General features: G+C 37.6%; 3 protein-coding genes across 4 annotated transcripts in view; 1 reads left to right on the top strand and 2 right to left on the bottom strand.

Moving 5' to 3' along the window:
- The first annotated feature begins 1237 nt into the window (after nt 1-1237).
- Nucleotides 1238-2050, top strand: LOC131680536 (uncharacterized). The gene has a single exon (XM_058961252.1). The coding sequence runs from the start codon at nt 1238-1240 to the stop codon at nt 2048-2050; it is 813 nt and encodes a 270-aa protein (XP_058817235.1).
- A 4308-nt stretch (nt 2051-6358) lies between these two features.
- On the bottom strand, nt 6359-7920 carry LOC131683612 (uncharacterized). Its single transcript, XM_058965729.1, has 4 exons — nt 7514-7920; nt 7166-7445; nt 6566-7104; nt 6359-6514 (listed from the first exon to the last, which is right to left on the bottom strand). The coding sequence occupies exons 1-4, from the start codon at nt 7654-7656 to the stop codon at nt 6427-6429; spliced, it is 1050 nt and encodes a 349-aa protein (XP_058821712.1). The 5' UTR covers nt 7657-7920; the 3' UTR covers nt 6359-6426.
- An 8365-nt stretch (nt 7921-16285) lies between these two features.
- The window catches only part of LOC131683610 (transforming growth factor-beta-induced protein ig-h3), a 48074-nt gene continuing 45848 nt past the window's right edge, over nt 16286-18511 (bottom strand). For both annotated transcript variants that reach the window (XM_058965727.1, XM_058965728.1), the window contains exons 7-9: nt 17198-17784; nt 17010-17135; nt 16286-16945 (exon numbers count right to left, since the gene is read on the bottom strand). In XM_058965727.1, coding sequence (XP_058821710.1) covers nt 16472-16945; nt 17010-17135; nt 17198-17784 — 1187 coding nt within the window. In that variant the 3' untranslated portion in view covers nt 16286-16471. The remainder of the gene's footprint in view (nt 16946-17009; nt 17136-17197; nt 17785-18511) is intronic.

The following is an 18511-nucleotide window of genomic DNA, read 5'->3' as shown; positions in this document are numbered from 1 at the left end:
CCTTGCGATCATGTCCATATGAACCTGGCTAGTGCTAGTTTTCCGTTCTAAGTCTTTAACTGATTCGCTCTAGAATACCTATCCGTCTTTCAATTTCATTGCTTTCGTTTCTCTTAGTCTTAAATTTTCCGAAAATAGCCAACAAAATCGATACAGTAAATATTGATATTCAATATCTTGAAAGTTATAAATAGTTGAAACTATTCAGAGAAGACAATTCATGCTTCTATCTATTCTTTATTAATCTCTCCAATATTACGAAGATCGGTTGACAATATTGAGAATATCTGCTAGAAATGCAAACAAAAGTCGCATCAAACGTGTGTTTCGATGACAAAATGTGTATGTTGTGTCATAATTATGCGCGGAAAATTTTCCATTAGCATCGATTATTAACTTTTATTCATATCTTCGGTTTATTTGGTTGTAGAAACAATCGGTGAGATGCATTTTAAAGGAAATCAGTCAAGAAATCTAGAAATCTAAAAAATAATAAATTTTTGTTTACAGTGTTGCCAAGCATGCAATATTTCCATTGTGTTCCTTAGACATTTTTACACATAAAAACATCTAAAACTTCAATATAACGTGAGCAAATCCTATTGTTTGAGCGAGATAAAGAGATCAAGTTAGGAATTTTGAACATCTCTAACAGTATTCAATACTTATTACTTATTGCTCTCACTGCACTGCACTGTATCTATACGATCGGGAAAATGAGCGAAAAGGCTTTTTTGACTGATTCGTATCTACTTGCTCAACGGTCAGCCCTTTATAACCACCAAACATATCAGACAGTTCGAAATATACCACTGCACAGTACAGAACTAATGTTTTTTACATCACAAATAAATTGGTGTTCGCGTTAATTTGCATGTTCGAACAATTCGCGTGTTTCATTGCAAGTGCTCGAGAATCCCGGGTCTTACGCGCGAACATTTTGGTCCTTCGAACCGGATGCTATCAGCACAGGTTCACGGGTACTTGTAAAACGGTGACGCAAAAAGCCGTGTCAGTTCGTGAAATTCGCGCGCGTCTCATCGAACAAAAGGAGAACTCCATTTTTGACGCTAACCGACGCCATCGCATACTGAACTGTAGCGTCATTGTAGCTTTAACACGCCACCAGTGTAACTCAGGGAGAAGGTCGCGGCCGTACAGCATCACAGACGAAGGATTTTGGAGAATAGTGCAGCTGTTTCGGAGGGCAATTTAGTGAAAGTCAGTGTCTCATAAGATGAGCGGTGAATTAAGAGCGCTACAGAAACGGGAACGCCAGCTTCTGGGAATGCTGGACTCAGTCGAGCGATTTCTAGGAAGGAGCGCTGACGAACGCGATGAGTGTGAAATCATAGTACGGTTACAAATGCTAGAAGATGCTGCCAAGGAGTTTTTCACGGTTCGAGGAAAGATTGAGCTTATTTTGGAAGATGCAGAGAAGGAGAAACAGGCAAACAGTGACCCGGATATGAAGAAGGAAGCTCTGGATCATTTAGACGACGAAAACTTTCATATTATGCAAGAATTCGATGATCGTTTCTGCCATCTAAAAGCGAGACTGTTACAGTTGCAATCCCAAGGCGACATAGTGCGATCTACCGACGGTTCTCTTCATGACTCGCATCGTGCTGATGGATTATGTAAAGTAAAACTACCTGAAATTCGTCTTCCAACGTTCAGAGGGGTCATTCGAGAATGGGTTACTTTTCGAGACACCTTTAAAAGTTTAATACATGATAATTCGCAGTTAACAGATACAGATAAGTTCACATACCTCCGAGCTTCACTGGCAGATGAGGCTCTGCAGGAAATAAATTCCATCGATTTGTCTGCTGCTAACTACATTGTTGCATGGATGACCCTAGAGATGCGCTACGAAAATAAAAAGTTGATTGTAAAGACTCATCTCGATGTTCTGTTCAACTTGGAGCCACTGAAACGAGAAACGTACGACGGACTGAATCATATACTAAGTGAGTTTGAGAAGAACGTTCAGATGCTTGAAAAGATAGGAGAGAATCCAACTGAATGGAGCACAATTTTGGCGTAGGGTGATGTGCCTATTATGGCAGTAGAGCCTATTGTGACCCTATTTCGTACCCCTTGGTTTCGAACCAAGCATATGAGATAATGACAATATCAATTTGGCTAAAACAGGTGTGCAAAAAAAGCTCAAGTTATATTCTTTATTTGTTGTGCACATACGTATTCAGAACTATCCACTAAATCCAACTTTTAATTAAAACAAAATCACCTTATTGAAATATCTGCTGATCCGCCTCACTCGCGTAGTGAACCGAAACAGGACGCAACGGCGCTTAGCAAAATAAACACTTTCGAGCCAGCATTTACCGCCTCATATCTCGTTATTCCGGCACAAATATATTAAATATTGCACTGATACATACCTTTATTTTAGCTGGAGAACCTTTTTACGATTATTTCGCTTTAAAAGCACTCGTCAAACACTAGAATAGGCCTAGTGTTATAATAGGATAAAACTAAATACGGGGGTTCCTATTATTGGCATGTTTTGCTGATACACTACCACAATCAAAACCAACTTTTTGCATCCATCATACAGAAAAGAATCACCAGTGCGGCCAAACCAAAACATGAACTTGAAAACATAATGTTATGCAATTTCAGGTATAAGTAATCAATTATTTCAAGTTATTCAACTAATTGTTGATCGCAGATATTTTATTTTCATTTGCACATACAATTTGGATCGGGAGGAAGTAATGTGTGATGTGAACTTTATATTCCAGTTGTTAACTTTCGCATGGTTATTTCCTGCATGCGCAGTTCTGGGCGCTCTTCTACTAACAGCTGATGAGTTTCTTTCGTGTGCGTAATGTTTACGTTTGTTTTGATCGGCTGAAAAAAGCAGAATAATTCGTTTTACAAATCACGCGTTGGCGTCCATGATCTGGATACCTAGTTAGAATCGACGCAAATGAAATATGAGGCATTGCGTTTCAACTAGATTGTTTTTCGATGAGGTGGAAATCGGCACACCCATGAGGCGATAATTGGAACGTTCAGGTGGGAATAGATGCACAGAATAGAACATTTATTTTCATTTATGCTGAAAATTGAGACAATTCTGCCAAATAAGCATTATACAGATGTTTAAGAAACAGTACACTGATACTTTATTCTGAAAAAGGTTATAGGTAATATGGCTTCTTTTTAAGTTATTCAAAAAATAGTGCGACCCTCTCCATAATGGTGCCAAAATAGGCTCATCACCCTATATGGTATGTTCTAAATTAGACTCATCCACGCTACAACAGTGGGAGACTCATCACAACAGTAAATCGGTTCCACATTATGAAGATGTTATTAGGTTTCTGCGCAGTTATTGTTCAGTATTACAATTAGTTGCCCCATCAAAAACAACGGTACCAGAACAACGACAATTCAAGCCATCAGTCTGCAATACCATCGTCAGGACATCCAACACTTGTCCATTTTGCTGTGATACGTGGCACTCTGCCTTTCAATGTGTTAAGTTCCAGAAGATGAAGATCCCTGAAAGAATCGAAGCTGTGACACGGAGCAGATTATGCCGTAATTGTCTTCGGCCCGGACACTACGCTCAGCATTGCGAACGTGGAGTTTGTCATCACTGCCAACAGAGACATCATTCAATGCTGCACACTGACCACCAGAGATCCTGCGCTCCACATTCACAGTTAAGTCCCCAGATCGAAGAATCACCCACGCAACCGGCGCAAACAACACCACCTAATCAATATCAAGAAGAACACATTCAACAAGCGCACGCATCCACCAACACCAACTTGCATCCAAACATACAGTCCACTACAGCTAACATTACCAGTCAGAGTTACGTCGCACTACCGAAACAACCCACACAGAATGTTCTTTTGTCAACGGCTCTCATAAGAGTCACAGATCGATTCGGAAATTCGATGCTAGCTCGAGCTTTGCTAGATTCATGCTCTCAGCACTGCTTCATGTCAACTGATTTCACAACAAAGCTGAAATTTAGAGAATCCCCGACATTCTTGGCCGTCCATGGAATCGGAGCATCCCGTTGTGTGTCCACGAGACTAGTGTCTGCTGAAGTTGGTGCAAGATGTCCTACAATTTCAACATTCGAGAAGGAGATGCAGTTCTATGTCCTGCCGAAGCTAACCTTACCTCTACCAAGCAGTATCATCGATTCATCCAGATGGTGCCTACCAAACTCCGAATGTCTTGCTGACCCTGGATTTAATGAACCTGGTCCAATCGACGTGATCATTGGAGCTGCTTATTATTTGGAGCTGTTATCCAACGGAAAATTCAAGGCAACTGATGATGGTCCTATTCTACAAGAAACAGTGTTTGGTTGGATTGTTGCTGGTCGATATAATGAAGGCCAACCCGATGCTCAAGCTACTGTTCACTTATGTTATACTGCAAATCCTCAAGAGCAACAAACTTGTGTTTCGAATTTTGAAGACAGTGCTTCCATCCGTATAATAGGTTCACCCCATATTGGCTCCTGCTACTGCTCACTCGAGAATAAACAGTCGATAAGCGAAACCTGTCACAAGTTTAGCAAGCATCGGAATGAACAACACATGAGGTACATCACTGACAATCAGATGAAGATGCAGAATACGCGAAAAATGGATCCGGATAAAACGTACCAAACACAAAATTTAACCCGGCATATCACACATCAGTTTTCGAATCTTTCGCTGTCCCCGATCAATATCCCTCACTAAATCCTATAAAACGTTTGGTATATTTTCGAGACCCATTCATTCATGACAGCAACGAAGGTTGAAATAGCGCTATTCGATCTTCGAGCCTCTTCGAAGTCATCCCCAAAAGGCATGGCCAGCTCTTTTGGTGATAGCAGCAAGGTAGAGCTTCCACCGTTGTCATCGTAGTTCAACCGCTCTCATCGATATACCAGCGTTATGATTAATTCAGAAGAAACATACAGCGTCATCATACGTCAGAGACATCGCACCGTTCCAATATATCAGCTCAGCAAATGGAAACCAATCCAATTGGTACACATCTATGACAAACCTGAAAGATACACCGACAGAGGCCCGATGAAGATGAAAATTAATCACAACCAACCGTCAATTTAACCGCCAGCAAGCAGTCCAGAAATCCGATCACGATTAAGTGTTGTATCAGCTAACTACAAAAGGGAAATGACAGCAGCCAGTTGAATATATCATCGAATGGCCAGTAACCAAAACTAAGCCAAGGTCAACGGAGCCAATATATATACCATCAGCAGCAGCAAGAATTTTATATACATCGAAGAAGATTAACTGCGCATGGTATATATCGTAACACAGAAATGAACTCAAAACAGAAGTGAAAAATTGATTTGTACCTAGTATTTACTGATAATAGATAAGCAAAATGAGTTGATGAAAACAGATAGGAGATAGGGAAGACAGAATTAAAAGTTGAAATCAGATATTTCAAGGTGGCCGGTTATGTTTGAGCGAGATAAAGAGATCAAGTTAGGAATTTTGAACATCTCTAATAATATTCAATACTTATTACTTATTGCTCTCACTGCACTGCACTGTATCTATACGATCGGGAAAATGAGCGAAAAGGCTTTTTTGACTGATTCGTATCTACTTGCTCAACGGTCAGCCCTTTATAACCACCAAACATATCAGACAGTTCGAAATATACCACTGCACAGTACAGAACTAATGTTTTTTACATCACAAATAAATTGGTGTTCGCGTTAATTTGCATGTTCGAACAATTCGCGTGTTTCATTGCAAGTGCTCGAGAATCCCGGGTCTTACGCGCGAACACCTATGTTACAATGATTCGAAGAAAAAAACTCACATTTTTTTCATCCTGTTTCTCCCTATATCTCAGTAACCAAGCAGAATTTCAAAATTCTGAAAACTTTTAAATATTTAAATCAGTTTACCCCAAAATGGCGTTTGTCATAAGATAGCACAACAGCGACGATTTACATTTTGAGACATAAATCCATGTTAACATTAATTCGTTGATACTGCTAAAGAGAACTGATTAATTAGACACAACAATTTTTACAACAAGTAATATCAATAAACTTATACTTAAATGTTAAATTATGCCATGTCCATCAACATCGTCATTATAGTACTAGAGAAATATAACCTTTCTATTGTGAAAGAAAAAGTTTAAAGGAATTTCATGCGTGATCGCACTCTTCAACTCACACCTCCAGAAACAGAACTTTGATCCAAAAGTGCGATAGTTATCAATAAGGACTACTAAGTTTATGAGTCAGCCATCAATTAACTAACAAAAAAATTCTGTTTCATGAAATGTAAAAAAAATCAGTTTACCGAGATTGAAATCAGTTTCTAAACCAAAACATTTATTGTATTGCCATGGTTTACATCATTTTGTTTAGGTCATAACATTTCAGAATTTTTTTCCACTATTGATAGCATTCCAATACCTCCGAACCTCAATTCCTTCCCAGTGTGCATGGTTATTTTTTGGGAAAATACTGAAAAAAATCTTTTAGTTGAAAGTTACTTTTTGGTAGACATATAAGTACCTTTTGTTCAAATAAGCCAATACTTCATGTTCTTTGGGTGTCAATCCGTCGTAGTAGGCATCCAAATTAATCTTAACCAGATCCTCGGTTTGCATTCCACACAGAAATGTAGCAGGTCCTTTGATTTGAATGAAATGATACATGGCCAATTTTCCAAGCTCAATTCCTGCCTTCTTGCAGAACTCGCTCGCCTCCAAGCAAACCTGCTTCGTTTGATCATGGGCGGGATGCCAAGCTTGTGGACCAGCATTGGTGAACAAACCCATACCGTGACCTGCAGCACAGATCACTGCCATATTGCTCGCTTCAAAAAATGGCAAATATTGCCCCAAAGTGTCATCAATTAATGTGTTGCGGCTGTAACATAGTACAGTATCGAAACGCCCCGGTGCTCTTGAGATAATCTCCTTTAGAACGTCTATTGGATATGCAGACACTCCGATAAACTTCAGTTTTCCTTCAGTTCGCAGTTTCTCCAATTCCGGTAAAGTTTCACTCACTATCAAATTCAAATCTTTCGCGAATTCCACATCATGAATCTTTAATAAATGAAAAAATTCAATTTTAGATTTGTAAAACTTATAACAAAAAGATGACTACCTGAACCACATCTAAGCAGTCAACACCAAGTAGTTTTAAACTCTTCTCTATACTTTCGCGCGTCTTTTTTGCGCTATAGTCAAACATTTTATCAAACTCTATCTCGTACCGTCCAACTTTGGTGGCAATGTAGTAAGCCTGACGAGGAACGGTTTTGAGAGCCTGCCCGAGAATTTCTTCAGATCGGCCTTGACCGTAGAACGGAGCTGTATCAATGTAGTTAATACCCTCTTTCAGTGCCAAATGTACTGCTTTGACTCCCTCGGTTTCTCCTAGAGGACTGTGAAGAGGAAAGAAAGTATAGATGAGCTAATATTACTTGTAGTTTATTTTCGGTTTGTAGCATACCCGTAAAGCTTACTCAACGTGCCGGTTCCAAGAGATATTTCCGATACCTTTAAACCGGTCCTGCCAAATGTGTTGTATTTCATTTTTCTAACGCTAGCTTCATTGTGGAAACTATCCACAAAAGTCGCTGGGAGCTGCTCCATTTCACTGCACGTAAACTGATTGACGCTGCATTCACTTTAGTTTGACCGAAAGTATTTATATACACCAAATCTTATCAATATAGGCAAACGTATCAGCAGTATTTGTTATGCTCTTCTCTTTGAGTATGGCGTTTCATTATACAATTTTTCTTTGATGCGTATTTAAGCAAGCAAGATAAAGCAAAATGTCAAAGTAATGGACAAGAAGCCTTGATGCTTGCGTTGTTCAGACCGCTGCTGATCATCAAACTCTATACAACACTAGTATGCCAACATTTTATCGTATGCATGTTGTTTACCTACCAAGTGTACAGCGAAACTCACTAGTACTTTAGAAACAGCTGGTTCATTCTGTGGAGTGTATGTATGCCCAGTAGAGTGGCAGGCGGATGTATGGGAAATCTTGATGATAAAAAATGATTTAAACTAGCGGGCACAGCACTTTTTGAGTTCCTTTTGTGGTCCCAAATGCCTGAGCAAAATTTGGTAGCGGTTCGTTGCTTCCCGGGTTGTATGGGATTTTATATGGGTGATGGGATTGTATGGGATTTTATATGGGGAAATCAATTATTTTGCATTTACGTTAATAAAGATAGCTATTTCATTCAATATGAAAAAAACAAGACGGTTTGTCGAAGACGGTAACTAGCTACGAGCTTTCAAAAAATAGTTACAACTATTCTAAAACTTTTGGTACAATCCAAATGCAGAAATTTATTATTTTTTCCAACACTGCCAGTGCACCGCCGACATCGACATTAAAAACTGAAATAAATGAGAATATATTCATAGCAGAGACTTGATACCTTTGAATGAAATGTTCATAATGAATTGCTGAAAAACATAGATGTAGTCAGAAAATGAAAAGAAGAAGGGGGTCTGTGTACTCCCCAATCCCTTTTTAGATTGTTTTGTATAAGACAAAGAATCATTACGTACTTGTAAATGTGAACGACTGAACTTTCTTAATACTTTGACAGACCCAAATATGAATCATACTAGAACCTTTGTTGTGGAAAATAACATTTACAATATTTAAGATTTACTCCTACAAATTTATGTGTTGTTTTTGCTTGAGGCAAAAACTAACTCAGGTCTGGAAATCGCGTTGGGTTCTAACCTGAAGTATATTTCTGGTTCACCAAGATCACCACTGTTTTGCGTGAACCCAACTGAATTTCATCAAAAAACGCTTGTTTGAAGTAACTATCCGGGTTTCGTTCCTAGATCTTCAAACGAAAACTTCAATAAAAATAATCCCGAAACTTCAAGGAATCTAAGGATATGCATTTTTTAAATTCTGACTCTGAACGGCTAAGAAATAGAGTTTTAAAATATGTAAAACTTATAAACCGTTGTACCATTTTAAATGAAATAACAGTAGAGCCCTTAAGTAGTAGCACTCAAACACGTAGGATTAATTTTTAATTCGGCGGTATAAACCTGCGTTGAAGATGGCTCCTGAGCTGGGATGGTTATACTAAACTATCTAAAAAGGAGACTGGGGAGTACACAAGCCACACCACCTCTTCTTTTCATTTTCTGACTACGTCTATGTTATTCAGCAATTCATTCGGAACATTTCATTCAAAGGTACCAAGTCTCTGAGATGACTATATTCTCATTTATTTAAGTTTAAAGTATCGGTGTCGGTGGTATACTAACAGTGTTGGAAGAAATAATGAATTTCTGTATTTGGATTGAACCATAAGTTTTAAAATCGTTATAACTATTTTTTGAAAGCTCGTAGCTAGTTACCGTCTTCGACAAAGTTGTTAACCAAGGTTTGAACTATAGTTTTATAAAGCTGGTTTTTCATATTGAATGGAATTGCGATCTTTATTACGGTAAATACAAAATAATTGATTTCCCCATATAAAATCCCATACAAACTTTGAACGCAATGCGCAAACCCGGGAAGCAACCAACCGCTCCCAAACTTTGCACAGGCATTTGGGATCACAAAAGGAACTTAAAAAGTGCTGTGCTGAAAAATGTGATAATCGAGCCCCTCTAATGCCCACATATGTCCATATACGACCCGATTTGTCGATGTGGAAAATATTTGATTCTATCTTTTTTGCAGACTTATACCTAACAGATCAATTCTGCTTTCCGGTTTCCAAGTATTTTTCTCGGAACATTGTTATTCTAAAAATTAATTCTTCTAAAGTCTGTTGGTAATTTAAACGACTTTTTTACAATTGTAACATCAAGCGAATAGACAATATTGAAGAGTTGACAGCTACCATCCAAGGGATTATTTTGGCCGTAAATGAAAAGTCGTTGCAGAAATATTCGTCTGTTTCGCAACGTAGGGAGATTGATGAGGGTACAACGGTCTTCTTATGGAGGAAGCTGGAAACGATTTTGCCAGGGTAACCGACTAAGTGCATACCTGATAAAACTCTGCTGTACCCGTTCGATACGATTAACCCTCTACTACCCAAATTTTTGTTTCACTTTAAAAAACATGTTTATGATGAGAAAACCGAGAAATATATTGCCAGTTTACGAAAGTTGCAGGTTTTTCAGCCGGGCGAAAAAAAATTTTTTTCCTCGTCAAAGCGGTTTTATTTATGGGAAGAACATCGCGGAAACATGCCTAGTTTTTGTGCACGCAGGCCTACGGATGTCTGTGACCTCAGTATTCGTATATGTTTTGGGTGATCGTATAGGATCAGACAGCCGCCGAGTTCATCTTCACAGAAAAAAATATTTTGTAATTTTAAGTTTATTTCCATGCACATATTTGGAGCATGAATATAAATGTAAAATTAAGTTCCACCACAAACACACACGACTTGTCGTGCTTCCTTCAACGAATTTTATTATAATTTTACACGTGGATTGAAAATTACAGTTAATTTAAACGGAAAACCAATGCGCTTCTTATGTATTTTTACTCGAATACTGCTGTAAAATGAATGACATGTAATATTACACGAATGAAAGTGTAAAATTGTATGCTGTTTGATGCTCCAATCGATTTTAACGTAATTTTCAATCAAATTTTCGATTCAATCGTTGTATGTTTACATTCGTATTGATTTACATGTCGTTTAAATTTCATTATTTTTTGGTGTGTTATCTACTGTTTGAAGCGACAGATATTCTCGCGTCGAAATGGAAAAATAATGATCAGTCAGAAATATTAAGGTTGAACAGAGAAACGGGCAAAAATCGAAAACGACAAAAGTAGTTTTTTCAGCACCGTTAGTTAGATTTTCAAGAAAATCATTCAGCAGTACTGTTACAATATTCTACATAAGCTGATTGATTTTCTTGAGGATCTAACAAACGGTGTGGAAAAAACTGCTTTTTTCGTTTTCGATTTTTGTCCGTTTCTCTGTTCAACCTTAGTCAAGAATTGTTGGTTCGATTAACCGGATTCTATAATTGTAACTGCAGTGTTTATCGATCGTCGCGTTGATTTAATTTAATTTAATTGAAGAGCATGATTCCGCAATTTCGCGGGCCCGTTTAGAAAATTTCCGCAAGTGTTCGGATAATTTAAATTGCGTATTATTCATTGATCATCGATTTGGTGAAATTTGACATGACATTACAGTAATATTTAGGTGCAAATATTTTATATGAGTTGCGCTATTCGAATACGTTCACTCTACAATGTTCTATCGAATCGATCTAAGTGTGTCCTAACAATTCTCGAATGCAACCAGGAATGGAATCTAATGAATGACAACCAGGAATGGAATCTAAAGGATGAGATCCGCACATACGACGAATGCTATATTAGACCAGTACCTTACCGTTTGAACCGCCAAAGCAGGGATAATTTCTAGGTTGCCCAAAACTAGCTAATATGTCTCCAAATTACTTCAGAAAGTTGACATTTATGTTTTTAATTTATATCTAAAATATCATAAGGCGCACTTCGAGCTAGAAGATTTATGAGTATTAAATATAGCTCACATGGCGCGGGATTTCTTTGTAAAGCCAGAACCGATTTTCTGACCTGACCAACAAAAGTATTGCAAATAAATTTTGAATAATTCCCCGATCGTTTGTAAGTTGAAAATTCGGCAGGGTAAGTTCTTTAGCTCATAAGTGTAGTTTCAAGTTAGTACACGACCAAATTTCAATTTTACGGTTAAGTACTACTGTAACTTAACAATAAATTTAATTCTTGGGAAAACTTCAAGATGTGCGATAATTTTCCAATTGAATCAGTGACATAGCCATAAATTCAGTTTGAAGGGGGTTTCCATGAAAATCCATATTTTTTCTAAAATGCAAGAATTGGATGTTACTTTGAAATAATAATCTACAAACAAGAAGAATCAATATAGAACAGCTTTCAAACTTCCAAAGATAACTTTCTTTTAATATTTAAATATGTTTAATATGTTTTAAAAGTTAAAGAATATGAAATTTTAATCTATATGCACACGAGGCGACAGGACGCACGCCAGAACCAATATTCACTATGGATTTTGTTCTAGCTATTCCTACGTGACAGCAGCAACAGTGTTGGAATAGGTAGAACAAAACCCATAGTGAATATTTGTTTTACCGTGCATCCTGTCGCTTTTCTTAACTCAAATTTTACTGAAAATAACTTTCTATTTTAAGATTTTCATATAATGCAAACCAAAACAAACAAAATGGTCCGGAAACGTGAAATGTATTCCTGTCGAAGTGTGCAAGGAAGGAATTGTTCAAAATCATTTCATGGTTTTACGCATAATGCTAATCGGTGAGTAGATACATTCTTTTGCCAATCGGTGAGCAGATACATTTTGCCAATTTAACTGGATCGGGTATCGAAACTAACAGGATGTATGCAATGAATTTGAATTTGTCAGTCCCCGGAACTGATGGAAAAATTTAACGTTGGCGGGGTGCAGGGGCTACGAAAACTGAAGATACGCTCATGCCATATTCAATATAGATATTTTTAATGATCCATTGCAATCCAACAGGGGCTAAAACAACAAGTCGTGGAATTTTTATGATTGATATTAACTACTACATAGGGACCATCCATAAATGACTAGCTTTATATGGAGGAGGGGGAGTTTTGTATTTTGTGATGATGTTCAGCGACAGGGGGTAGGGGGTCATGTCATGCTACGTAGATATTTTAAAGGGGAATAGACATCGTACTTTATTTTTTTTCAGTTTAGAATTTTATAAAACTGAATTCTCCCATAGCCTACATGATGTGCTTTCACCTACGTAAAACGTGAAAAATTAAATCATTGATGAGAATGATGAATCTGATATGGGCAAGGAAATTTTAGGGGTTGTGTCTCCGCGATCTTGATCCAATGATAACCTCAAAGGCCAAACTGAAACATTGAAACTGTTAATAATAAATTGTGAACATAATTTTTATCCGTTGCTTGGTAGAACATGTTTATTCCTACCTGGCAAAATTGCTTTGCTGCAACTTTTTCAGTCCACAATATTTTCGACAAAAATAATAAGATAGCGGAATTTAACAGAAATTTCTTGAAACTTTTAGAAAAGATTTCTCTATGCCTATAATAGGTTATGAAGCGAAACTTATTCTTAAAATCGATACACTTATTTTCAGAAAAGCATACGACATACCTTATAGATTGAGGGAAAAAGTTTTAAATTATCTAGATAACTTGCAAAAGGAAAAAGTTATTACGCCTGTCAAAACCATGTCATTGTAAGGTGTCAATAAATAACCTGTTAATACCAAATACTTACCCTTTACCATCGGTTCAAGATTTATTTGCAAATCTATCTGGATGCAAAGTTTTTTTGTACTCTGGATTTGGAAGGGGCTTATACTCAACTCAACTATCTTTGTCTAATCGTTCGAGAAATTTTATGGTTATTAATACTGTAAAAAGGTTTATATACTTTTAATAGAGTCCCATAAGGAGCCTCTTCTTATTTCACAAAAATATTAGAACCCAATACCCTCCAACTATTCTCGAGGAACGCTACTATGCCAACCTAATTGAGTGTATGTCTCAAAATTTGCAAAGAATTGTACTCCAATTTAATATGTTGGAATCCTCTATTTCATCGAAAAATGTGAGGTTTAGTACGTTCGAAAGACTTCCATTTGAAAATCGTATCTGAGCACGTGATCCAGATCGTCTTTTATTCAAGAAATTTTTACCGCAAAACTGATTTATTCTATCTATCTATTGATTCCGAAACAATTGCTTTGTGAAAAAATAGTTTCAGAGCCAATCTAGTCTAGTCTAGTCTACACATACACAGCCAATACATGTAGGGATCCTGGAAAACTGCAGACATTCGCCTACAATTTTTCTTGTCAATATTAATGTTTGTGGTTCATATACTATGTGACATAAACATTAAAGCGGCCAGGCCAACTGTGCAGCGTACAAAATAAAGATGATTCAAAAAAATACGGCAATCAAATTATTCATTTAATGAAGAATTTGATCAACGAATCATTTTGAACCTCGAAAAAGGAAGAAACGTGGATAACCGTACACAACCGTTTCAATTTGATAGGGGTTTGATAAATCGTTGGGAGTGACTTGGCTAAGAGGGTTAATGTCACTCCTTTGGTCCTAGGTTCCTGGGATGGGGCAGAGGTTATTAGACCTGCCCTGCTTATAGAGCCAAGGTTATAGCGCCTTTACTCGCTCTCTGGAATAATGATAAAGAAAATTGTCGAAATCGGTTGATTAGAAATATAAAAACGAAAGAGAAAAAAAACCTCAAGCAGCTCCAAGAAGGATTCTAACAGTTCGGGATGAGTAGATAACACTCTATACGGTTTCACTAATTTCAATGCTCATATAAAAAGTCTGGTGCGTATGGTAACTACGTTCCAAATCGTCTCCCAAACACTATTCTACTAAAAATAATACATTAATTACAAACTATAACCGATGCAAAACATTCATACGGCAATCATAATAACGAAAATGATTGGAATAATCTAATCAGATTATCAGTACAACAAGTAGAGCTTATAGCAATTACTTTAGGTAAAATTTGAAACGATCTCACCAATATCCAGTACGCAGAACACGTCTGTTTAACTGTTTTTGATATAACTTCCGGGGATGTCTGCTGCTGAATTTTCACGATTTCAGCCCGTTTGGAGGCAATACTTGCTATGTACTAGATGATTTCATGAAGGCTTGGCAAATTGTGCACTGCTTGACCTCACTTCGCAAGGATTTGAATTTTACCTTTCAATAATAATGCTCAGCCTCATATTTTAAGCCCTCTAAGGTGATCATGGTATGCGCACCCACGACGGGCTAGTTCTTTGTTGTGCCTCGATGCCTGGTAGATGTCCTCCGATTTTAGTTGATGAATTCCAGTTCCTTCTTGATATGATCCACGTTTATCATCTTGAGGTACGTTTTCACTGCTTCCAACTTTTCGGCAAACGCAATCAGCCTCCTGGGTCTTAGTATGCTTGGTGATATGAGAATGTTGATATTTCGTCACTTGGAAACGGGGATTTTTCACCGACTTACGAGCCATAAATGCAAGGGGTGTGTCGCTTAGAACAATGTGCCATACACATTGTATCACCTACGATAACACGATATAAGATTACGATTCACAGTAATACACGATTATTTCACTCATTACCACAATGTGTGGCACAACGAGGCACACTTTTGACAACTCAAAAACTGACAACAAAGTGTAGTTGAATACTCATAGCAACCATTGCTTTTGTTTTACTGAACACCATGGCACACCGTGGCACATTGCGGCACAAGCTACCACGCTGTTTGTTTGTGAGCACAATTCGATTTGTGCTAAGCGACTCACCCCTTGCATAAATGTTAATTTCACTGCTGGGTTCTTATAACGGTTTTTAAAGTACGAAATGGTAATGGATCGATACGACAGTTTTCCTCAAACCGGGATTCGACGGCCCATTAGGCGGGGAGTGGCTTTTCAGTCAAACCCTTTTAATTTTTGTCGTTCCGGTTATGTTCTTTTCACTTTTAAGTTTTTCTTCACTGTTGAAACTAATACCATGCTGACTTCACTTACACTGGAGAGGAACTGGATTTGACAAGTTTGGAGAATATTTTGAGATATTTTACACGGCTGGATTGGACATTTTTCGAAAATAAATGATTTTGACTTGCGCAGCAAAATCACCAGTCAACTGGTCGTCAAAAATGTTCGCGGCCTCAAAAATAGTTTCAGAGCCAATAAACAAAAAAACTGCATATATTACTATGCAAACAATTAAGATCTACAAAAGCAATATTCAAGCGATAACGAGCAAAAAATCTTTCTTGGTCGAAGATAGAACATACAATCCTAGGAGCGGGCATAGCGTAGTTGGTAAATCGATTACCTTGTACGCAGCTCACGTGGGTTGGATTTTCGATCCCACAAATAGGATTAGAGATTTTTCTAAAAAGATTTCTCCACCTCGAGAAAGAGGCGGATTACCCTAAGGTTATAACCCCTATAATCGGAATAAAAGAATAACATATGACGTCTAGCTCATCAGATCAAGTATAGACATATCAATTGCAATTTATCTCCCGCAAAAAGAGACACTTTGTTTCGATCAAGGATTGTTTCACTAGTACCAAGCAACTAACTGGGACTATCAAACTGTGCACTTTAAATGTCTTTATATAAAGTCTAAACCTGTATGTATATTATAAATAGGATAATTTTATTTGAATCAAAAGTTCAATTTACAGCGGTCGTGTTGTGTCACATGTTTAACTTGTTGAAATAATTAACAAGTGGGTGTTTAGAATCTGTAAAACTTTCAGTTTTTAAATTATATTTATTGCTTAAACACATATATTCAGTGCATATCGTGAGCTTGTTGCTGCTAGAACCAGAAAGTCAGCGGACGATTGAAGCTTGGGAAGCCCTGTGCTTCAGTAGATTGCCTCTTTTGTGTACTGATCACATCGTTGATCTCGTGGATGATTCCATTCTTGGCAATAATATCACATTTTGTTACACCAGCATTCTGCACTTGTGGACGACGACTTCGGTTCAGTTTCAAGCGCTGGTGATTGATAGTTTCAGTGGTGCGAATGAAAGGCCAATCCGACTGAACAATTCCTGCACAACAAATCACGCTGGGGACGATGTGCGAACGAATGGCATTGTCCAATTCTTCCATGTTATCTGAAGTTTCGTCGTACCACTCTTTGACCTCGAGAAATACGTCGTTCTTTGGCACAAATACCGTAAAGCTCTCGTTCATGGCACTGAGCAGTTCTGTTAGATTGGCTTTTTCAATCATGGCAACAAACATGCTGTATTCTGGATTCGACTTGAGTGTTTCAAACACATTCTGTAAGACATATAAAATCATAAAGTGTGGTGATGCTTAAAAAAAGAAACAAACTTTTACGTACCGATTTCGGAGTTTCAAGTACTTTGTCAATCTCGTGTACCACAGAGCCACATGTTTCATCATCGAAGTGCATCAAACGAGCGCAGTTGACGGTAGCGCGGTTCAAAACATTGCTAAATACAGGATTCTAGAATAAAAAAAAAGATTTTTGAAATATATATAACTTAACCATTCGAATCAGACATCTACAGTCGTGTAAAGATTAACTCTGAGTTTCTGTCCAGATGCAGTATTGATCATTTCCTCCTGTAAATCAGAAGTCTTGATCAACGGTTCCCCGACATGGTATTCCAAAAATTCCTTCAAACGAGCATCATCTTTCAAGGAACCGGGATTTTCCTTCAATTGTTGGATCCAATATTGGCCAGTTTCGCTTTGTTCGAAAGCCTTGTCCGAAGGAATGAAAAACGTTTTGTTTGACATGGAATCGAACTCATCCTCTAGGCCGGCATCATCGATTAGCTGTTTGAAAATTGTAAGATTCCGACTGGAGAGAGTGTTTGAGACGGGCATTCCACTGTTAGTCGAAAGGACCGTGTCGATGACGTGTACCACACCATTGGTACCCATCAGGTCTGATTCCTGAACGGTAGCAACTCCATTGATCCTGAGATGCTGTGATTTCTTGTTGGACATATCCTCTGTTTCGGTTTTTCCCATTGAAACATGTTCAAATTCGAGTTTCTCGCTCAGCAGATTGTAGGTTGTCGTTTTCACTCCATTAACAGCGGCCAGTGAACAGAATGTAATGTCCAATATGTGATTCTTCAGTATATCTATAAAAACAGACACAAAAGGAGAACAGTGCTATTAACCTTCGAAAAAGCAGTTTCCAAACAGTACACGAATGATTATAGCAAGGCACGCTTCACGGAAATGGTGGCACCAACTATCGGTGTAGCATTCATCGTTTTGTTTGCAACACAAGGAAGCTTCAATAATGTGCGAAATGCTCGCTACGCTTTTTGAATGCATAACGAATTCGGCTACCTGTGAAAATATTAGCTAAACATGCTTACAATGCCGGTCTGATTCATCAACAAAAGAAAGAAACAAGTGCATGATGAAGCAAAACTATTTTAGGCAGGTGCACAAGTGGTACACTGAAGCTATGTATATTAGTCACTTGCAGCTCCTTTTGTTAGCGCTTTACAATGATGCTGGAATTGTCTTTATTCTGGCCTTTTAGGGCAGTTTGGATTCAAGATATTAGGCTCGGGTGTTTCGCAATTGATAAATTGACATCAAATTAAGGTCCAAACATATAAAATTAAGGGCAAAATTTAAGCGAAATTGAACCATTTTAACACGTGCCCCAATGTGATTGAAGTTTTACATGGGAAATACATCTATTTTCTCATATATTTCATATGAGAATTCCTAACTTTTTCCAAAGTGATCGAAAAATTTGGAAATTTGGTAGAGTTCAAGCACACTATAAAAGGTTTCAAATGAAAAGTTTTTGGATTCTTTAAAAAAATTAAAAAATATTGTTTTATAAAA

The sequence above is a fragment of the Topomyia yanbarensis genome, chromosome 2, assembly GCF_030247195.1.
Source record: "Topomyia yanbarensis strain Yona2022 chromosome 2, ASM3024719v1, whole genome shotgun sequence".
Taxonomy (NCBI): domain Eukaryota; kingdom Metazoa; phylum Arthropoda; class Insecta; order Diptera; family Culicidae; genus Topomyia; species Topomyia yanbarensis.
Note: the sequence above shows the minus strand (reverse complement) of the source record. Positions and strands in the feature narration are given on the sequence as shown.